Here is a 24,923-nt window from a genome sequence, read left to right on the forward strand (position 1 = left end):
TAACCTAACCCCATCCCTAACCCTACCTGGGAAAGACACCCTTATATAGTAATTAGACAACCAGATCCACAGATACCTGTCTACGTAGTTCGTCCTGAACACAAGAAGGGGCGAGAGCGCACTTTACATCGTAACCTATTGCTGACGTGTTCTGCTTTGCCGAGACCTGAGATGGTTCAGCATGACATAGGACAAACACAGCAAAGGAAGCGAATTCATACAAGACAGAATAACCAGACTGAGGACCACAGTTGTGAAGATACTCTATCTTCAGATGAAGAATATGGACTAGAGTTATGCCCAGTTCCTCTGTTGCAGGTTGAGATTTCACGTCCTCCTGGAACAACTAACGGAAATGGAATAGCTACATTACCAGAGTCAGATGTTCAACCCTTTCTTCAAAATGTCATGAATTTGAAGAGGGAATGATACTCACAGCAGTGTACTAAAAGTTTTAAAAATGAAACAAGTTTAGGATTTCTCAAAGTTTTTATTCAATCATATGTTTACTGTGACTTATTTTGAAGTTGTTCTTTGTCCTTGTCTGAAAAAAGGGAATTATAAATTTGAGCACTGCTATTCATTGATATTCAGATTAAAAATTGTGACTACCTGGCTGTCCAATCTTTCTAAACAATATGTAATATACTCTGTAGAAATGACTTAAAATTACATAATCTTAATTGCCTTCTATTTCTAAGGTGTAATGTGTAGTACACAATTTTCAAAAAATAGCTTATTGGGAACTGTTATTAGGAATGGAATTTTTTTATGTAGTTAGGTAATGGTCTACACGTAATGGAATATCTCAGACCACAGTATCTCTATAGTGGTCTGAGATAATCTATATGAATATTTCAGACAATAATAATTGACCCCACTCCCTGTCAAATGACACCACTTTTTGCAACCAAGGGGCCTTTGTCCCCACTTGTTGGAAACCTTGGCAGAACACTGCCGTCTAACCCCTAGCACACTGATGACAATCACGTAAGTGTTTCAAAAAGTTACATACTAAAGTTCAAATTGGATAACTTGAACAAATTGTTAGCGATGTCAATGCCACTTTGATTAGTAGGACGAATGTATTAGTACTCCTGATAAAATCACACAATAGAGTTCATGGCTACAGATATACACCCATCAGGATGATAAGTAATTATCTTCTTACAAAGTTGTTCTAAGGACTTGTCAACCTTGCTAAAATGAAGGAAAGAGACCTGTAACAAGGATTCAATAAAGATAAGAGAAAGGAAGTTGTAGAGAGACTGACAGGACAGAAAGGACAGAGAATAGAACTAAAAAAATACAGATTTTTTTTCTTGCCCCCCCCCCCCCTTTTTTTTTTATTTCGCCTGCCCGCCCCGCCCGACTATTCCACTGGAGATGAGAAACAAAAAAACAAAAAAGGTCACCCTTAGTAAATGACAATTTTTAGTGAATATATCTTTGGTTATTTGATGAAAAAATACATCCAGTTGCAGCCAGTGCAGGTTTAATGATGTATTCTTTATGTAAATAAATGAATATCACAATTGACACAAACTGCATTTTATTTCTTTTTTTATTCAGAAATAATATTCAAAACTTTATTACAGGTTAAGACAAGTCTTCATAGAAAACAGTCCCCCACAAAAACAAATTACTTCTGTGTGACTAAGAGATGAAATTGATTTATTGTATTAAATTTTGACTAAGTAGGTAAAGGTCAGGGTCAAATATAAAGATACTACGAAAACATCTTATCAACAGAAAGGGAACATCTTACACTATAGGAGTAGACATTTGACTGAAATCTCTATGTCTTACATTTCCAGAGCTATTTACAGGCAAATTGCTGATTTGTACACCAAATATGGCTTCTATTTAGCAAAACAGTAATATGAGCACCAAAATTAATGCATGTGTGTATCCACCCTTGTTTTTCATACATATGCCCAAAATCTTAAAAAATATTAGTCACACTTTAAGTGTCTGGAATATGCAAGAATTGAATTTGATTTTGAGATTTTACCCTGAAGGTCAAGAGTCACTGTCTTACATAAAACATACACCTGATAGTATGGGGATAGACACTTGAATGAAGTTGCTATGTAATACAGTTTATAAAAGTTATGCAGTACAAATATGGCAAACATTCAGTAAAAAGTGATACGAGCGTCAAAAGTAATGGTTGGGTATACATGTACTTATCTTCTCTTCTATCACCTGTGAATGTGATTTACAAGAAATTGGCATCATTTATTGTCTGTGATATATAAGAAATGGCTTAAATTTTGATATTAACTGACTTGGCCTTGGTCAAAGGTAGCTTGTAACTGATAATATGGGGTAGACACTTGAATGGAGTCTCTATATTCAGTTTTTGAGTTATGCTGTAAAAAATGACTTTTAACTACAAATGTGGCCACCGTTTGGTAAAATTTGCATGTCTTGAAATAAAGTCATGTATATGTCCCATATGTTATGTCACCTTTGTACAAGGTTTAAATAAAATTAGATATTACATGTCTAAGAAATGACATAATACAGATGGATGGTCTCACCAATGGAACCCATTCTAATAGCCTACCCCTCCCCATGAAGACTAAAAGTATAGAGCAAGCTTAAGCGAAGTTTGAATAATTCATGCAACCACCTTCATTTATGTCTGATGAGGTTGAGGGACATCCATGAACACAAAATCTGTTGTTTCAATCAATGTCATAAATTGGATAATGACATATTGACATTTCCATCTTAAGTATTCGTAAATAGCCCAACCATTCAACAATACCACTGATTATTCAGGTAGTTCAGATTTTTGACAAAGCCTTGCCAGAAGTCCTGACATTTGTAACAATGACTGCACTCCTTCTGCTATTCTTAGATGAGTGTATCCAATTTCCTGTGAAAAAAATAAGAAGATATGAAGCTAACTGTTCCTGTTTATACTTGGTAAAGTATGCCTGCATGTTGGTACAGTAAGAGAGACCGACTTATTTTGAAACTTTTTCTTTGAATGTTACAATTTTCACATATTGTATATTTGTTGAGTTAAAAAACTCAAACTTGGTCTATCCTGTGTCACATTGTTTTTCCTACAAGAAAAACATAGTAAAGTTACAGTATTCATTAACCAGATTTAAACTGAATGCCTCTTGTAAGGGCAAAACCAGAGACTTTTGGTCTTACACACATTGTTGGCATGCAAAATTCGGAGCAATAGGCATTATACATGATGTACCTCTAATTGGAACATTAATTATATGAAACTATACGACAATTGGCACTTGCATAGTTAACATATTACCCAATTATTGAAAAATCGTTAATTATGCAAATTAACCATTACCATTATAAACTACATATACATCAACAAGCTTTAAAGGACACATCATGACATGCACTTCCTTACCATCAATGCATACACTAAATTATCTGAAATTTAAAACTTGCATTTTAAAGGTAGTGCCGAATTATCAAAATAGATTGTTTATGCAAATTACACATCACAATAAAAAACTACATAAAAAACTACATCAAACACATGTGATTTGTTATGGTTGATGTATGTACCAAGTCAAATGAAATTTGAAGTTTTTATTCTTGAGATACAGCCTATTACTGGAAATAATGAATTATGCAAATTATTCATTAAAACTATAAGCTACATCAACAAACTATATAATAATTATAATAATGGTTTATTTCCAAACGTTGTGACCTAATGGTCAAAATTACGATTGTTACATTACTTTTTAAAACACACTAAGAACAAAAACAACATCAAATATACATCAAATGCACCTTGTTATAGTTAATGCCTGTACAAAATTATGTTGAATGTGAAGTGTGCATTCTTAAGATATAGCCTAATTACTAAAAAACACAATTATGCAAATATCTAATGTTCATTCGATGTTTACCAAATTTAATCAGTTCTTGTGATTAGCATATGGAAGATGTGTAACAAGTTTCATTAAAATCACTGCAGTACTTTTTGAGATATTGTGTCCAAAGATAGACAGATAGCCAGACATACATACATACATACATACATACATACATACATACATACATACATACATACATACATACTTACATACATACATACATACATACATACATACATACATACATACATACACAGACACAAGCATAACATAAAACAGGTAAAAATTAGAATAGATACCCATTTTTCAACCATAGAACTACTTATTAAAATTACCTTGATAAACTCTAGTTTAAGGTACTCTGGCATTTGAGCAGTTTTGCAAACACGAAACATGTTTCCAATGATATCTTCTGATGAGTATCCCATCATCCAGAGATGTCTTATCAACTGGTAGGCTTCATCGATGTTGGCTTCAACACAGAATTGTAACATCTTTTTGATAACTAGAGGATGTGGTTCATCACAGACCTGTGTGAAAAAAGAAACAATGGTAAAATCAGTAATAAGCAGACTATGTGGACCATCACATCACAGACCTGTGTGAATTATACATTGTAGTCCTGAATGGTAATGGTGAAGGAATGTCTTTATTACCTTTAGTCTGTTTACTTTCAGTTTGTTATGGAGTTGTACATGTAGTAATGGGGAATCTATCTATCTATCTATCTATCTATTAAATTTATATAGCGCCAAATATCCAAAGAAAACAATGTTCAGTGGCGCTTAGAGTTAGAAAGGAGATGAAAAAGCTCTCTGAAATATGTGAGTTTTCAAGCGTCTTTTGAAAATGTTTACATTGGGAGAGGTTTTAATGTCCAGGGGTAGAGAGTTCCAAAGTTCAGGAGCTGCTGAAGAGAAGGAGCGGCGACCATAGGAAACCAGATTCCATTTGGGTGTATGCAGAAGGCATTTATCTGATGAACGAAGAGTGTGTAATGAAGAACGAGGTGTAATTAAGTTCTTGAGATATTGTGGAGAGATTCCATTAAGGGCTTTATAAGTGATGAGCAGAAGTTTGAAAACAATACGATGAGATACTGGAAGCCAATGAAGTTGTTTTAGAAAAGGGGTTATGTGTTGAATTTCCTGGTGCGCGTAATAATCCTAGCTGCCGTATTTGGGGCACGTTGTAAGCGCTGTAAGTGAACGTCAGGCAGACCAAATAGTAAGGAATTACAATAGTCTAGCTTCGATGATATGACAGCATGGACGAGGGTGGCACAAGAATCCTGAGAGAGGTATTTCCTGATGTGTCCATTTTTACGAAGGAGGAAGTAAATGGTGTGGCAGGTGGTAATTATCTGTTGTTGAAATGTATCATTGTCATCAAATATAACACCAATGTTTCTCGCAGATGAAGTAGTTTCAATTACGCTTGAACATATGTTGATGGAAGTGAGAGGCAACGGCGAATGATCAAATTTGGAATGAATTAAAAGTCTTAGAATCGTTTAACTTCAGTTTATTTTGCGTCATCCATTTGTTAATATCGTTGACACATTCTTCAATAGAAGATACGGCAGAGGTGGTATTGGATTTCTTAAAAGACAAGTACAGTTCATTATCGTCAGCGATAATGAATGAATGATTTTGTTACCTAATAGTTTGTTTACTTTCAGTTTGGAGTTGTACATCTAGTAATGGGGAATGAATGACTTTGTTACCTTTTAGTTTGTTTACTTTCAGTTTGTTTTGGAGTTATACAAGTAGAAAGCAGTGCTTTGCTGTTGTTGTTTTTTTCCTTTTGTGAAGTATGTTGTACATATTGTGAATTTTTACATCGTTTTATTGCAGACGTGTAAATTGCACTTAGGGATTAGAACTGCATTATGTATTTTTATATTCACAAAACCAATAAATATTGGGTTTACTTTAATATGAGTAAAGTTTTGTATGTTAATGATTTATGAGCAAAGTATGGACACTGGGATGAATCATTATGAAATTAAACAATGTTAGGCACTTCTTTTCTTCGTAACAGATGGCCTCGGCATTGTGTGAGCATTGGTTCAAGAGATGAGGGCTTCTAATTATGTTCACATCAGGCTAAACTGATGATAACATAGGGCAGGTACAGTTCCCGTTACAAGACATTACAGTGAGGTGTTGGTGCAAGCCTGTGGTTAGCAATGAGCTAGCAGGATGATACCCCTTTAGCTTTATTTTGAAATGTTTCACCACTGGCAATGCTCTCCCTCTAGGGAAGATGCAGCTGCTTCTATTTTACTGTTTTGGAGGGTCACGGCACTTCATGTTAATATTATTACTGTGCATGTTTTCTTGGGCCACAAACCCGACATCTTTGAACAATTTATTTTTGTGGTTCAGCCAGAAGTTTAAAGTTATTTTTGTTTACTTTTCATTGCCAACGTATTTACTTAACTAGTTCCTTTATCTCACTTCTTTTCATTTCTTTTCAACTTCAGGCAAATAAATATGTAAATATGTGTTACCCGACTTTGGTGAAAGTACTTTCCAAAGACTGAGTTGACTACCAGATACTTTTTAAAAGATTGAACACAACAAATATATCTCCACATAAGATCTTCATCTTGGCTGGAACTTTGTTTAAGATGTTAGTTATGCGCTTTAGTGACCACGACTGACGGCAACCACAAAAAGGAATAGACTGTGGCCTCCCTAGAGTGAGCACGTCACCAATGGCGAAACATTTCATAATGATGCTGTTGGAAAGCAATTCTGGAGTTATACTGTATGTATGAGCAAGCAGTCCAACATTATCTGTACCTTAAATACATTGTCTCCACTGACGTCACCAAAACCTTGCCAAGTTGACTGTAAATTATTTAATGCCTGGGAAGACAAGAAGATGGAGATTGTTACTCATTGTATTAAAACAAATGATTTGTTCAGTGCGTCTTTAAACTGCAATGAATATTTCAAAAATCATACTATTTTAATTATTGGTTTATTTACTTCCTTCAAACTACAAAAATCTAAACATGTTTTGAGTGGACAATTACATAAATACTAGGAGAGGCAATATGCAGCATTAATCTGTTATCACTATACACTTTCCATAATTGCTCTATGTGAGATGCATGATGCATTGTAAAACTCATGCAAAGCAACTGCACAAATTGCCTGTGTTGCCAAGAAATTTTCTTTTTTTTTCATGAGTCAACAAGCCAGGCCTCATTTAAGAGACTTGGACTACTTACTTGTCTCATATCCCCTTGTGATGTAAATATAATGGCTTCCAATCCACTGTCATTGTATGTAACTTGCTCCTTGTCACAAACTGTTAACAAACGATTCAGCACTTGGGCATCTGTTAATTTAGAGTATCGAAGAACAGCACATCTCGATTGAATAGGCTCTGAAATAATGGTCAATAATCAACAATTTAAATATTTTATTAACCTCAAAGATCCAACTAAAACCAGTTCAAACTAGATTGCTTCAGAAGTCTAAAACCAGTTCAAACTAGATTGCGTCAAGTCTTCAACCAAGACAATAAAAGATATATAAATGATAAGAGATCAAACCAGATTTTTCTTTCATTTTGTTTTTCAATACTTTCTGATAAGAAACAGTAAGTTTGACTCTAATTAAAAGCTACTAAACACTTTATAAGAAATTGGCTTGAGTTACCGTTACTGATATGACAGGGTTCTGTTGCCAACAGGAAAGCTATAAAGTATTTGGGAATTTTGTAAGTATATTCTTACCTATAATTTTATCCGATGTATTACAAGCTAATGCAAATCTTGTTGTTTTGGAATAAATTTCCATGGTTCTCCTGAGTGCTTGTTGAGCACCATCAGTCATGCTGAAAAACATCAAGAAAACAGATCCAATGCTAAATTGCATCACAGAGGAATTCATACACTACTAGTCATTTAAATTTCCATTTTTCTGGTCTGCTATGTTATTTCTGAGGACATCTTACCAAGAGACTGCCATTTGACTTGTCAACACAAAGTTTTATTATCAGACAAAGGAGTTCTCAACATTTTTTTAAACTTCATAAATTTCTTTGTCCAAATATTTCTGTAAGTAAATGAAAATTTTCAAGAATTTCAGGACGTTTAAAAATCACACACACTTTTCTGTATGTAATAGTATAGTTACCGGTTTACTGAATGATGTAGATGTACAGCTACTCAACCAAAGGTGCTATGTTACAGTACACATGATCTCACAGGAATTAACAGAAGAATGGCCATTGATAGCTTGCACACAACTGTCATATTATCAATACAGTGTCAATCATGGCTATACCCTTCAGTAAGTTTTATGCCGTACTAAATAATCATGAACCAAATGAACCCCTTCAGCAACTATGGACTAAAACTATAAAATAAAGCTGTCACTTTTGAGGAGTGGCAATATTTCATTTATGGCTTCCTCTTGCATGAATTTTTCCAATACTTTTCCATTCTGTCATTTTTGTAAATATTTGTGACAAAGACAATTGGCAACATTGAATTAAAAATTTTACCTGTCAGCTTCATCTAAAATAATAATTTTGTGTCTTCCTTTCGGCAGTGTCACTTTCTGCTGTGCAAACATTTTGATTTTGTTCCTGACTACATCAATACCTCTGCAAAAGAAATGATTCATCAAAGATAATTGCTACAGATGAAATGTAAAATGTTGTATTTTCCAATTTATTACTGATAGAAATGGCTATAATTACACTCCAAATACAAACAAATCTTACTTTACTTGCTACACATAAGTTTTTTTTAAATCAATACCTGAATATTGATCTTAACAAATCAATTCATTTACCCTTCATTGTCCTTATTAAGGTATTAAAATGAATATGGTGTTGATGTCAGTTATCAACGTGCCAATCAAGAAACTATTGATGGTCTTCACCAGCTTTTTTTCCACATTCATACATGCAGACGTACATTTGTACATGTAAACCTGTCCCATCACCTTTGTTTCTCTTGAATAATACAACTTAAAAATTACAGAACATAATGTGATATGATATGACATGACTTTAACACCTTTACCTAGCATTTAAACTTGGTACATGAATGAAAATAAGAAACTGAAATACACTCATCTTTCAAAAAGACAGATATGAAGTGATGACAACTACTGTATGGGTTTATGTAAACTAAAAGATTTTCAAATTATATGCAATAATCTGTTGGCCTGCCTCAATTGAGTCTCAATCACCTATTACTGCACTATATTTACACTTACCTATCATTAGAAGCATTGAGTTCCAACACAGCATCTTTGAATGCTTGTCCAAGCAATGACCTGGCTAAACATAAAATACTGGTTGTCTTGCCAGTACCTGGTGGACCCTATTTACATTCATGGAGAACAAAAATAAAAATGGATAGTTTCAACAAACTCAATTTGCTTTTGCTCAGCTCATAGAGCATTAGGTCAGCACATGTAAGAACAGCAAATTAGTCACAGGGCCCATATGAAACGAGAAAACGTTTAGTTCTTATCTTGTTTGATATTGTCAATATACTGGTATAATATAATAGCGATAAACCACCCCCTTGGGAAGTGGTATACCGTTCCCAGGGGATGGTTTATTGCTTAATTTAACCACCCTACCTGGGGTAGTTTGTTATGCCGAGTTCAAAAAAGGGGTCATTTTATGAACATCTGTTGCCATGGTAACCAAAATCACCATAAAATGTTAATAATTTTTCCAAAATTTGACATAAAACATTGAAAAAAAAAGTAATTTAGTGAAAAAATGTCCTTGTTTTAGGCATGTATGATGTAACATAAATTGTATAAAATTGGATAACTGTTTCCACAGAAATGTATGGTAGATGTGAAAATTATGTTTTCATTATATACACATATATCTCACAGACAACATTATAAATCTGATAAATATCTTTATATTTGCACATTGACCCCACTACAAAGGGCACTTTGTCATGCCGAGTTCAAAAAAGTGGTCATTTAATGAACATCAGTAGCCATGGTAACCAAAATGACCATATTATGTGGATTTTTGAAAAATTAAGACATAAAACATTTTTAAAAATTAAAATTTAGGAAAAAATTCCTTCCTGATGGCAGGTATGAGTTGGTGATATCTGTTGTAACACAAAGTTTCATGTTTTCTGAAATTATCTATCAAAGGTTAAGCAATTCTAAAACTCTAATATTTGATAAATTATCCAGAATTTCTCAGTCAGGAGTCTTGCTGTGTGACCATGAGTAGTAGCAGATGGCAACTGTAATGTGCATGCGATGGGCAATTGACATGTACACATCTGGAATGTAATACAATGTACAATGTAACAATTTGACCTAAATCATATGCACACCATTACGCATGTGTGCGGTACACACATCATATACAACTATTACGAGTGAGATACACAATTACAGAAACAAACTCACTAGCATATTGTTTACATGAATTTGGTGAACAACAGGGAATAATCATTAATTTGCAGGAAGTTGCTAAAATGTACGATTATCTGAAAACACATACTATGACTTCAAAACAGCAAGGGGCATTGCAAATATCTTTTTTCTGGCATTTCATGGACGAATATTATTATATTATAATAATAGTGTATATTTTTTGAAGGCGATAAGCTGGTAACAGGTACATGTTTCCTGATCAATTTACTGGAGTTTCCCCCATAGCTGGGGCCCATGACCAAAGTGAAACGACGGAAACCATATAAAATGCTTTGAAAATTTTAACTAATAAAGAACGCAAGTTAGCTTCACAAAATGTCTTCATGTCTTGCTTTCCGGCATAGTACTGAGAGTTTATTGTTTTTGTTTTGACATCAATGCAAAAAGACGCAACACTGATGTTGCAATTCAGTGTTACCATTGTTGTGTGTACCTGGAAAATTACTGCATCATGCCAAACACAGGTTCATATGGACACAGCAAAAAAAACAAAAACAAAAACCCCAAACCAACTAAAAAAACTCACACAGTAAGACATAGTTCTCTTCAGCATGTTCAGATTTAAATAGTCTTGAGACGATACAGCACCATGCCACAGTAGGCCTTCACTGAGGACATACATTTGTAATCTATAGCTACAAAATGTATGTTTTTGTTAGATGCAAAGCAGATCACTAAAACACATATAAAATTCATCTTACTGCAATGATTATGTTTGGTACATTGCCTTCCCTGGCAAACACATCAAGTCTGCTGACTGTGTCTTCATTGCCCACAACCTCTGTAAGTATAAGTGGTCGGTACTTCTCAACCCTAAAAACACAATAAGACATTAAATCATCATAAATCATAAATTCTACCATTGTCCCTGATCAGATCATTTTAGTTCCTGACACACGTTAGCTTGTCTGCATCATCACCATCATCATCACTACATGTATCAGTATTTACTACACAGTATAGTTCAAGAATCCATTTCCAATACTAGCCTAGTGTATGCCTGAAGTTAACATTGAGCTGAAACAGGCAATAACCCTTCTACAAAATGTGTATGGTAGTTGTCGTTCTGGCGAGATGTTAATACCTACGTATTATACACGATGGAAATTAATTTTATGCATATTTGATCGAATGATCTGTATCCTGTAAGCAACCAATGATGTTGATTTAATCCTTCTATTAACTTGAAAATCTAAAGTTCAATCATCAAAAATGACTATTCACCAACAGTTTTCGAAATTCCAAACAGATTTGTACATTTTTTCATGTGATAGTTGAAACATCTGAAAGTCGCCATCAACGTGTTCATCACACGTCATGGTGCAGGGCATGTTTATTTGAGCCATCAAAATCTATGTGTACAAATTACGGAAACGTTACACATGTCAATAAAAACGACAGAAACAACTTGAACACTATAAAAACACAATAACTGATAAATATAATTTCCTGGTGAAAGTATTGTTTTGCAGAGACAGTAAAATGTTTTACAATTTAAATGCAGTATGAGTTTGTTTCCATTTTTCAGGGTATGTTCTATTCATGGTATGTTCTATAGGTACCATAACCCCGGAAGTAAATTGGTGATGTATCAAAATTAGGTTGATATGTAAATTTCAATGGCCTCTGTGTACGACATACGCAATGAAAAAAATCACCGAGAACACTGCATACATTGCATGTAATATCATGCACAATCACTACTTGAGATGATCCTATTGTTGTTTGTACAACTTGCATGTAATTTCATTAAAAACATTATAAGATAATTTACATTTCAAGGCTATGATATGGTATAATTAATATGTATACACTTTCTCCTTTTAAAACATGTACATGTAGTCCTATTTCGCAACTGCCAAGAAATGCTGGTTAAAGGGATAAGGGTAGATACTTTACAATACTTGCAATTTTCAATAGACAAAGACTGTAAGCATGACGTGTACTGCATGCTGTGTGACAGAAAAATAGAAAGTATGTGGTTCGATATTTATGACAGCAATGTACACTATGAATGATTTCGAGTTTTTTACCGACAATGAAAAACATTTCATTTTAGACTGTGTCAATAATTGCAGACTGTTGTAACTCTTTCACCACCATTGGCCTCATGGGATTGTTTGTTCTCCACCAACCCCCTCACTAACATTAGGTGAGCGTGAGTGGTATGCAATCAAATTGATATAAAAATACTTAGAGTTGCATATTTTTGAAAAATATGGTATCATTTTAATGGAAAGTAAATTTTCTACATTACATGTACAGTTGCAAATTCATACATTCAAATGTTACATACACAACCGAAATATGGATTAAAGTAATAAAATAGTAATAAAACAAACATTGGTTGTATATTTATTGACATATCACAAATAAACAAACATTTATGTCACAAACAAAATTCAAAATGCCAACATTTACGTTCCTACAAAACTTCTGTATACTGGTTAAATGGTCAAAATTGGCAAAAATTTGGCAGAAAAATGTTATTTTCCGTTGCATTAAATTTGAATGAAAAAAATTAACAGCTCAATAATCCATTTATAATGCTATAGTCGGTCCCCACTGGCATTGAAAGTGTACTAAAATATCTGAAGTCGTCGCCTCAAGACCATCTGGAAAGTGAGTTTCTGTAAATGTAATTCAGTATTTAACAGGACAGCAAAAAATTATCACCAAATTTGTTCTCTAAATCGGTAAAGAATGCCCATAAGTCAGTAGTATCGGTGCCAAAATTGGATGGGCAAGGTGGTGGTATTTGCCAACATGCACACCGATCAATGGAAATATGCAGCTAGCATTTTGTATGTACATCAATTCGCTGTAATGTAATCGTTACATAGAGTACACTGAGTTCATACAGCCACCTACTTGTAGTCAATAATGCCATCCAAGTCGAAAATTAAACAGAATTTTTCATGAACAAAACTGTTATTTACATTGTAAATTATGTTAGGGGAGATGATTTTGGCTGCGGCAATGTTGAAATTTGAATTCCCCTAAAAAAACGCACGCTAAAAATCCGATCGAAAAATCCTCAGTTCGTGCGTAATGTACCCACCACTGACCAGTATAAATTGACCTTGTATGAGTATGATTCATTATTGAACATTACCCATAAAGAAATATGACCAAATTAATTCTTTACATCGATAAAAATTGGCCCCAAGATGATAATATGGACGCAGACTACCGGTCAACAAGTTACACACTTTGCCGACTTTCACTATTCATGTACAACACCCGTAAATTCCCTGTTGGGAGATCACATGAACTTAGTGGGTACTTCTGATGCTTGTACCATTCCCACAGCCAACTACATGTATTCAACAATGCATTTCTGGTAAAATTCAGTGGATATTTCTTTGGACGGTTAACAAATTGACATCGTAAGAGATGTTATGAGGGCCATTGGTTACTTCTGCCATGTTGAAATTCGATTTTGTCAGTGAAAAACGCATACAGAAATTACAATTGCTCGTCATTCCGGTCCTATTTCTAAACTGTTCACTTCCATGTGTTCAAAATGGCAGGCTAGCAAAACATAGCTAATAAGCATGTGTGGAACTAGTTATGGCAGTTATGAACTTTGCCGTCCCTACATATGGGGTACTGGTGGTGAAAGGGTGGAAGACATCTATCACGACGTTGTACTCCTTTTATCGAATGTTGACAGATTCATTAACAAGCAACATTTAAATGAGAGTGCATCACCTTAACTATCTATTTTCTTCATTAAAATTTGATGTCTGGCTTAAAAGGTTTTCAAGGTTATTAAAAGTGCTTGAGGTTAACACGTCTATTAAATGTACCTGTCATGATGCTTTTACTGACCCTTTCCTCTTACTAAAATATTACCATTCTAAGCTAATTGCAACTATCAGCACAAATCAACACCACGAGTTATATATGTTATCATTTCCCAAAAAACAGTATCAAACGAAAGGTTTTTTTAACATGTCAAACCACACCTTCCTATTAAAATTCTACACACAGAGTAATGTGTACATAAAAACATCACACAATGCAACATACAGACAACAACAATGTGTCATGGACAGGACTAACATCTATGTGGTGACTACTGTCTCCACAACAATGTGACATGGACAGGACTAACATCTATGTGGTGACCACTGTCTTCACAACAATGTGACATGGACAGGACTAACATCTATGTGGTGACTACTGTCTCCACAACAATGTGACATGGACAGGACTAACATCTATGTGGTGACTACTGTCTCCACAACAATGTGACATGGACAGGACTAACATCTATGTGGTGACTACTGTCTCCACAACAATGTGACATGGACAGGACTAACATCTATGTGGTGACCACTGTCTCCACAACAATGTGACATGGACAGGACTAACATCTATGTGGTGACTACTGTCTTCACAACAATGTGACATGGACAGGACTAACATCTATGTGGTGACTACTGTCTCCACAACAATGTGACATGGACAGGACTAACATCTATGTGGTGACTACTGTCTCCACAACAATGTGACATGGACAGGACTAATGTGGTGACTACTGTCTCCACAACAATGTGACATGGACAGGACTAACATCTATGTGGTGACTACTGTCTTCACAACAAAGTGTCATGGACAGGACTAACATCTATGTGGTGACTACTGTCTCCACAACAATGTGACATGGACAGGACTGCTATCTATGTGGTGACCACTGTCTCCACAACAATGTGACATGGACAGGACTAACATCTATGTGGTGACTACTGTCTTCACAACAATGTGACATGGACAGGACTAACATCTATGTGGTGACCACTGTCTTCACAACAATGTGTCATGGACAGGACTAACATCTATGTGGTGACCACTGTCTTCACAACAATGTGTCATGGACAGGACTAACATCTATGTGGTGACCACTGTCTTCACAACAATGTGACATGGACAAGACTGCTATCTATGTGGTGACCACTGTCTTCACAACAATGTGACATGGACAAGACTGCTATCTATGTGGTGACCACTGTCTTCACAATGTGACATGGACAAGACTACTATCTATGTGGTGACCACTGTCTCCACAACAATGTGACATGGACAGGACTAACATCTATGTGGTGACTACTGTCTTCACAACAATGTGACATGGACAGGACTAACATCTATGTGGTGACCACTGTCTTCACAACAATGTGTCATGGACAGGACTAACATCTATGTGGTGACCACTGTCTTCACAACAATGTGACATGGACAAGACTGCTATCTATGTGGTGACCACTGTCTTCACAACAATGTGACATGGACAAGACTGCTATCTATGTGGTGACCACTGTCTTCACAATGTGACATGGACAAGACTACTATCTATGTACATGTAGTCACTACTGTCTTCACAACAATGTGACATGGACAAGACTGCTATCTATGTAGTCACTACTGTCTTCACAACAATGTGACATGGACAGAACTGCTATCTATGTACATGTAGTCACTACTGTCTTCACAACAATGTGACATGGACAGGACGGACGGCTAGCTATGTGATGACTACTGTCTTCACATGTGCATGTGCTGATGTACTTGGCTTCAACAGTCAACAATGGTGGGTGGGGCAACTGGATTGATTCCTGGTTCAAGTAACAGATTTTATTCTCTGGTGCAGTCCGTGATGAAATCTGCTGGATGCCTGGTGTCAATTTTTCATCATCTTGTCATTGTGCTGGAGTGCTATCTTGCCATTGTAGCACCATGAGCTTACCACGCATGACATAACACCAAGAAGAGCTCAAGTCACTGTGATGTGGAACCTACCAGCCTTTCTCAAGATTTCTACCTACATGTATCTGCCAAGGTCAGAAGTCTGTCAAATGCTTACTTCTAACAATGTGCGGGTACACATTTGAATGATTCTTTAGGTAAAAAAACTTCCAGTTATTGAAGAATTTGCTACTCTACTGGAAGATGATGGTCAAGGTCAAAGCTACATGTAGGTGCCCTGCTTGAAAGTTTACTTTGATAAACATTCATGTACATGTACGCAAAATGTGAATAAAATCTGCATTTGGGGAAAATATTTTTGATACAATTAGCCAAACTTGCGAATCCAATTTAGAACAGGCACCAGAGAATCTATGCGTAAATGCTTGTGGTTTCTTTGTCGCAACGTGGAACATCCGTAATTTAAACTACATTGTATTACATTTAGAAGGAAGTAGTGTACACACGGTGCTTCCCTCAAAAGTTAAACAAATCATAAAATTGTTACATCAGCAATGCAAACAAACATCCCCTCCAACAAACTTGTAAGTTCCTTTGTTTAAACTTTGCAACATCTGATCATGCGATCTATGCTTGATAAAATTTGATCAAGTAGTTCGTCACAGGCATGCAAGGAGCGCGTTGGCAGATGAGTTGTCTTCCACAATGCAGGCCGAAAAAACGAAACGTCAGTCATCACTATTTGACTTTTGTTGCAAAGAATCAAAGGACAACTTCAAGAGTACTGACGAACCATCTAAAAAGAAATGGAAACCAAATTATGAAAATTGGAGCGGGGAGGGTTTGGATAAGAAAGTCAAAATGTGGTCTAAAGAATTAAAACGAGTTGAACTGAATGGAGACTCAAAATCACAGACACTGACGTGTAAATGGTGCAGAGATGCCAAATTGAGTAACGTCTACACCGAAGGTAAGAACATTTAATAAAATCATTTCCTGGTTCATCAATTCTATGTATAATGTTCAAGTTTACAGATATTACACGCTGAACTTCAAAACGATTTATTATGGAAGTTGACGTACGTACGTACGAATGGGTTGATGGAAAAAGTGATAATGTACATACAGTGCAGCAGCATAATACTACCCACGATCTTCAATTGAATCATTTCGAAATAAAAAATACACCAAATAAAAAAACAAAACGCAAAATTAGATTTGTATGCCTGTTTTGAGCGAGTGGGGATAAGTTTTATGACATTGACAGGGCGTAGATGATTTCCACGAGTCATGCAGATTGTAATGTGGCGATCCGTTCACACGTGACATTGCGTCATTTTGTACAAGGTCGGTCATAGGTCATGTTATGTTCGCTATGACACCGATGTTCGCGTATTCTTGTACATGTGTAAACCTACACGTGCGTGGTATAAAACAAAGAAAATTCACTAATACTAAAATGTAACATGTTTCATTTTAGGTTGTATGTACTTTAGAAAGGATGGGCTTAAAAAACACGAGGAAACTCACGACCATATCATAGCGACTACCCGAAGACGAGTGACAAACGCAGACAACAGTGGTGCTGGTAATGACGTAGACAAGTGCGAGGGTATTCAAGTGTCGTTGATGAAACAAGCGTCAAGGGCAGCCAAGGCAATTTACCCAGCAATACAAATCGTGTATTGGCAAGCCAAAGAAAACATCAGCAATCTAAAGTATGGCAGCCTGATCGAACTGTGTAAAATACAAGGTTGTACGGACTTAGAGAAACTGAGAGTAGATGAAAGGACTAATTATGAACACAATGACTCTTTCTATGCTATTTTGCAAGGAATTGTCGATGTTCTGGACAGTAACGTCATTAAGAAAGTTAAGCAAGCATTATGTTTCGGATTTATTTGTGATGAGCCAACAGATGTTTCAGTAGAGAAATGTATTGTAGCATATATCAGATTTGTACATAATATAGTTTTGGAAACTCATTTTATTCGACTCCATGGCTTGCCTGGTGGAACAGCGTTTGTGAGCTTATAAATAAAACTATTATTATTATTATTATTGTTTTTATTTATGTTCATTTTTATCGCAAAAGTTTGGCTAATTGAAAGTCTGGTTTGGCAATAATAAATAAATTTTGAGGCAAATTAGCCAAATTGCTAGTAAATTTTTTGACCCAGAGGAAACACTGCTATAATTCTTTGCAAAATATTTGAAATGTCATGTTACAACACTTCAGTATCTATTTATAAATCACATGATCTAAACATACAGAGGTGTTGAAATCTATCTCATGGCACAGCTTACATGTAATTAATGTTAAAAAGAAAAAATATCAAATTTATGATAAATCTGAATACAGAAGGTTAATGGGTTATGGAACAATGGCCCAACTGCACAGATTACTTTTAGTAGTTATAACTCACACAGTAATTGAATAAATCAGAAATACAATTATGTCAGCACTCCATTAGTTTCAATAAGTGTGAATACAGAAGGTTTATGCGTCAATCATGGAATAATGGACCAACTGCACAGATTGCTTTCAGCAGTTATAACTCACATGTAGTAATTGAATAAATCAGAAATACACACTGTATTACAGCACCTCATTATTTTCAATATAAACCTTCATACACATATGGCACATGATATATATTACATCTGCATATACAAAAATTCAATTATTTACTGAATGACATACGTTTCAGAAACAACAGGAGATATTTAGTACAACAGGCTTAAAAAAAATTCTGCGTGGACGTGTTTGAGTAGAACAAGTGACAAAAACAGTTCCATTTATAACATTCATTGTACATGTACATGACCAAAAATGGTTTTGCCTGAATAGTTCATTTATACACAACTAAGCTTGGAGAGGATACAGTGTACATACATCACCACTGTGTTTGTATCATCATCATCATCATCATCATCATCATCATCACCACCATTTAACTTTGCAATCTACCAGAAGATCTGATCTACTTGGTGTGAAAAAGTCATCATGAATACAACAATCAACAACAGCTCAGTCTGTGACACTGATAAGACTTCAACGTATGTGATAGTTTCTGTAATGACATTCCTCATTATACTTGCTATCACATTTGGTAACACTTTGGTGATTTTATCCATCTATCAATTTCATCAACTGCGAACTGTAGCCAACTATTTTGTATGCAGTCTGGCATGTGCTGATTTGTTTGTTGTTATCACAGTCATCTTTGATGCAGGATGGGTGACAGGTATGATCCCAATGCAGGGCAATATCTACTATTGTATACTTCAAAATAGCGTAATGACCATGTGTATCAGTGTATCCATAATTCATCTTCTTGTTATTGCGATGGATCGATATCTAGCCATTACATCACCACTAACTTACCATGCCAGAATGACACAAAGAAAAGCTAAAGTATTGATATTTGTTGCCTGGTTTCTGCCCCTCTGTCTTGCAGGTTTCACCTACTCAGTGTGGGACAAAGCTGCATTTACACAGGAAGACATGTCATGTTACGCACCCGATATGCTACCATTATGGGTATCATTCTTTTACTCGTCAATTTACTTCATTATTCCATTATCTATCATGTTCATCCTTTATACACATATCTTCTTGATAGCAAGAAAACATGCACAGAGTATTGCAGCTCAAGAGAATCGTTCTGAGAACACCACATACAAGAAAGACTTAAAGGCAACCAAGACAGTAGCAATAGTGCTGGGAACGTTCATAGCATTCTGGATGCCTGCAGCTATTGTGATAGTTTTTGCAGAAGTTGATTTCAAGGATTGCGAGACACCATGGTTGTTCTTCATGACATTCTCAATTGCTTTGAGCAACTCAGCCTGTAATCCTATAATTTACGCCAATAGGAATTCTGAGTTTAGACAAGCTTTTAAGAAACTTTTGACAGCTAGATTATAACAATGTTTTGATTTAATAACTAATTTGTACGTGGAGACATGCTTCCAAGAAAACACTTCAATTGTAAATGTGACTACAATGTTCTGTTCAGTGACTTATCAAGAAGGAAAGATACTTCGTGAGAGATCCCTTAACTTCTGACTATATCAGCATTAATACACTTTTTAATAACTACATTGTACAACTCATTTTGATCTATTGAATGGCATCATTCTTATATATTATTAGTTGAATGTACCTTCTACTTTTTTTAATATGCTTGTATCATAAATATTACAAGTACACTGTAATAAAGTCATGAAGAGTTCAGAAAAGTGACTTTGAATTCATGGTCACGTGATGGTGTTAAAGACTCAATTGTTGTACAATGGCTTGAAACAAATCATGTTTGTGAAGAAATATGATTACAGACTGAATGGTTTGCAATAATTACATGTAGAGTTACCCAGACTTTCTTACTTCTGCCACCCCCAGCAGAGTCTGGTGCATTACAACACCAGCAATTGGAATATGATGGCTGTGCAGACAGTAAAATGTAACTGAGATTGGTGTGAATCTTGATAAACTTAGTGGAGGACAACTTGAATACTACTTGGTTTATTTCATGTGACTGAGTGTGTACGGACTGTTACAGGCATCGCAGGAATTTCCCAGCTGGCATCTTATCGATGTTACCTGCTAAGTAATGCATAATACTGAGTTTAATTGACAACTTCCATTTCTGCACTTTGAGCTCTGCTTGCAGAGATTATGTGCTCTGTAAGTCTACTTTATTACGGTATTATTAAATTAATATTATTATTATTACAGAGACACGTCTATCTTGTAACTGATGTCACTGCATACTTATGCCTTTCTTGTTTATTACACCATCTCTGATACAAAATAAACAGCACTTTATGCGCACATGCTTTGTGACTTAGGGACGACATGGAAATCAAAAGCATCGTAATTACGCATCGTAACGAGTAACGATGAGTAGCTACTAGTAGTTACGATGTACTATGCGAAACAGGAGATAATGAGGTGTTCAAGTTCATGAATAACTGACAATAGATAATCAGTTCACTTTTCTTTGTTTCCCATAAAGACGTCGTCTTTAAGCGTAGATACGCATAATTTTTTATCGCCAACACACAATAGATAGTGATTCTCACCTTCCGTGTTTCCAATGATGACATTGTCTTCTATCATAGTTGATCGTAGTTTGTCATACTTTTCGATCATCAAAGAAAACCACGTACTCCAGCCAGTAATGTGCTGATGAAACTAGTACTGTACATGTTTTTATGAGTACAAGTTCATGGGCGATATTCATAAAAAAAACAATAAGATACACACGAAATCAAAGTTTCAATATTCAGCAATACTTTTCTCGAACATGACGGTATGTATACAAAATTTATTGTGATGGACGCATGGACGTAATATTGTAACAGTATAATAACAGTAAATCTTTGAGGAAGATTATCGTACAATTGTGTGACTCTCAAAGCATCAATCGCGGTTAGACTTTCTTTTTGTTTTTTGCACGGTCTACAAACTAAAAGTACAACTTACAAGTTACAAGCTCACGCTTGGCGGCCATGGTAGGGCCAAGAAATGCTGTTGAATTTCCGGGTTGCGGAAGTGCAGTTTTGACTTTTATATCACCGAATAACGGGATTTGTTTTATATATTCTAAAACAACAACTAATTTTTTATGTTTCTCAGTATAGTAACATTCCTAAATGATGGGGTTGAGTTGAGAAATCGCAATGTTCGGCAACACGTGTCGTGATGCATGACGTCGGTAGATAAACATAGAGACGCAAGTGATGAACGTATTCAGTTATTATTAGCCCGAAATTTCGTTTTATAAATGACGTTTTTCCTCAAAATTTTGAAGAAACAAAACGTTTTTAGGTGACTTCTAAATCAATCAAATCAAACGATATATTAATGCGAGACAAGCTTTAGTTTTTAATTTGTTTTTGTGGACAATGTTCGAATTCGACTGACGAATCCTGCGACTCGAATCTAACACGATCAATGCACCGTTCACCAGCCATACGAAAAAGGTCGACATGTTTGTTGACTAGCCGAGAAGTGCATAAGGAACTTGTGAGGCAGTCCGAATAAATAGATGTAAACTCCGACGTTTCGAATAAAAATTCTTCTTCAAGGTATTTTTAGGCAAGACATATTAGGTAAACATCTGAATATATCTTAAACACTTAGTTGACTAGCCGACTGTACGAATGCCATAGAATTAGAAGGCATCGAATGAATAACATTGAAAAAAGTAAGCGTGAAACTGATTTGCACAGAAAAGAAAATCTTTTTGTTTCGTTATTTTTTTCACGATGAAGACTACGCGTAAATGGTCGTAGTTTTGGCTCATGGATAACGGACAATAGGTGTTTACTTTTTATTGTCTACAACCTAAAGTACATGAATATGCGTTGAGACTTATGAATATTCACCGTAGTACATCGTAACTACTAGTAGCTACTCGTCTTTACTCGTTACGACGCGTAATTATGATGCTTTTGATTTCGATGTCGCCCCTTCGAAATAGTCATGTAATCTGCTATCTCGATGCCAATAGATGCATTGTTTATAATGAGATGCTGATGTATTGTTAACTTGATGCACCGTTAATGAGATGCTCTGTGGACACCTCAAAGGTGCAAATTGAATGCTGTTTACATACACTAATCCCCAAGAGCATTGTTCATGAACTTCTCCAGCATGATGCTTTAAAGATGCAAGCATAGTTCATGCACAATATCCCATTATGCTTGATCTGTACTGTACCCCATTCTCAGCTAGTGTGTTATCAGTTCTTCTTTCCAGACACCATCAGGCTATGGAACACTGCCTAACCACATTACAGACAGCATAGACTTGGACACTTTCAAAGAGAAGGTCCAGTCAGTAACACTATGGGACTAATGCAAAATACTTTTTAATTGTATATATTTTGTTTAAACTTCCCTCTGCTGCTATGCTGCCATTACGACATTACATGTTTTGTATTCATTCTGAGGACTGTACTTTAAAAGAAGAATAGTGCACCTACCAACAGACACATCAGCTGAACATTGACATCTCACTAATGTCCATGCGACAAACTTGATTTTCATGTAATTTACCCTATGCAAGCTAAGACATCCCCTCTCCCAATTATTTATCATTTATTTATTAATCTTTAAAATACAGACCGTGCTATTTCACTGTTTTCCCAATGGAACCTGTTGATCAAGTTAGCGTGAAGGGGGAACATGTCACAGGCACTTGAATCAATCTGTATGGTTTTTTTAAAATTTAAATGTATACTAAATACACATTTTTCAGTAAAAATCATATAAATTGATTTGAGTGCCTGTGGAACATGTCATGTGGCCTTTATCATGTTATTATTTCTTGTTCGACTGCTCTTTTCTGGAGTTATTGTAATTTTTCGAATACGAGACTGAATCTGAGACTGTCCTCAGATTGTCCTCCAATGTGAATCTAATTCTGAATGACACTCATCCTGACCTTGGAGTAATTACTGTATAATTACTCAGTCCAAGTCCTGGCTTACTCCATTATTAGGGACCGGTCAGTTTCTTCAGCCTGGGGAGTGCGGTGGATTCTTAAATTGGGCCGACAAAAAGTCACTGACCCCCCCCCCCCCCCCCATCTGTAAAGCCAAAAACAGGCTGACCCCCCCCCCCCTACATCACTTAATTCTAAAACATGATGACCCCCCCCCCCATATATATATATGAAGCCCTGGAGGTTTTTTACTCTGAAAAGTCAATTTTGAGACTATTCAGGCCCTTTCAGACAATAATTTCCAAGCTTTACAAGACAGCAACAACATGTAAAAAGAAAAATATTTTTGAAATATTAAGTTTGAGACTGGGATGTGTACACCTCATGTAGTGGGGGGGGGGGGGTCCTAGAGGGTGTCCCCCTAGAAGTCCTGGAGGTTTTTTACTCTGAAAAGTCAATTTTGAGACTATTCAGACCCTTTCAGACAATAATTTCCAAGCTTTACAAGACAGCATCAACATGTAAAAAGCAACTACACATGGTTGAAATACTTTTGAAATATACTTTGATAGCATCTTGACAGTAAGAGGGGAAGAACTTGAGACTGGGATATGTCCACCTCATGTGGGGGGGGGGGGGGGGGGTCCATGTGGTGTGGTAGCTAGGTAATACATGTATATGTATATTATAGTTATGCTTGAACTAATAAGTAATATTAAAGAATTTATGTAAGAAACAGGGAGAAGAACAAATATTGACATGTACCACATTTCAGACAAGGCTATATGCCATTGTAGAAAAAGGATTTTTTTTCTTCCATCACAATTATAAACACAATGACCCCCCCCCCCCCCATCCACAATTCTGAAAACAGCATGACTCCCCCTACTGCCAATTTCAAAAACAGAGTGCCTCCAACCCCCCCCCCCCGGCCAAAGAAACTGACCGGTCCCTTAACCATAAATGATATCTAAAACAGGACTACTTGAGTGCATGTAATCCTACTTACCATGGTAGTTCATACCCAGTTGATTTTCCTGATTTCTTCCCTTTTTCTTTCGCACTTTCCTTGCTTGTACTTTGGTCAATTTCCATCATCTCTTTTTCCGTCGCCATGGTCTAGTGTTAACGTGTTGGCTTATCGAAATATTTCAGAAGACCTTTCCCGCCACATGTCATCCAAAGATAGCGAACGAAAATAATACGTTTCGTTGTATTGGACATAAATTGCTCTTGTATAACAAATGAACCAATCAAAACGTCGATAGCTTTTAACAAATTGAGGTCAAATTGTGTCACTGCACAGGCGCACAACCAGTGTCTAGTGTAGACGGCGGATATTTCGAATGTGTAGTGTACTACTTATTTCTCAAATTCTCTTTCATTCATTCAAGATGCAGATGTAGACATTTTGAAGAACTTCAG

General features: G+C 35.8%; 1 protein-coding gene across 1 annotated transcript; it reads right to left on the reverse strand.

Annotated features, from left to right (window-relative positions):
• Positions 1-2,355: 2,355 nt before the first annotated feature.
• Positions 2,356-24,663, reverse strand: LOC144449105 (replication factor C subunit 2-like). The gene is made up of 9 exons (XM_078139564.1): positions 24,508-24,663; positions 11,032-11,143; positions 9,125-9,231; positions 8,403-8,504; positions 7,630-7,730; positions 7,120-7,277; positions 6,686-6,751; positions 4,211-4,405; positions 2,356-2,887 (listed from the first exon to the last, which is right to left on the reverse strand). The coding sequence occupies exons 1-9, from the start codon at positions 24,612-24,614 to the stop codon at positions 2,783-2,785; spliced, it is 1,053 nt and encodes a 350-aa protein (XP_077995690.1). The 5' UTR covers positions 24,615-24,663; the 3' UTR covers positions 2,356-2,782.
• Between the last annotated feature and the right edge of the window lie 260 nt (positions 24,664-24,923).

The sequence above is a fragment of the Glandiceps talaboti genome, chromosome 18 (genome assembly GCF_964340395.1).
Source record: "Glandiceps talaboti chromosome 18, keGlaTala1.1, whole genome shotgun sequence".
In the NCBI taxonomy this organism is placed as follows: Eukaryota; Metazoa; Hemichordata; class Enteropneusta; family Spengelidae; genus Glandiceps; species Glandiceps talaboti.

Bases quoted from the DNA above. Each gene is read 5' to 3' on its own strand.
- LOC144449105 (XM_078139564.1), bottom strand. From the start codon at position 24,614: ATGGCGACGGAAAAAGAGATGATGGAAATTGACCAAAGTACAAGCAAG. The intron at 11,144-24,507 runs GTAAGTAGGATT...TTGTGTTTTTAG, and splicing joins ACTGGGTATGAACTACCATG to GGTTGAGAAGTACCGACCAC. The intron at 4,406-6,685 runs GTACAGATAATG...TTTTTCACACAG, and splicing joins GTGGAGACAATGTATTTAAG to GTCTGTGATGAACCACATCC.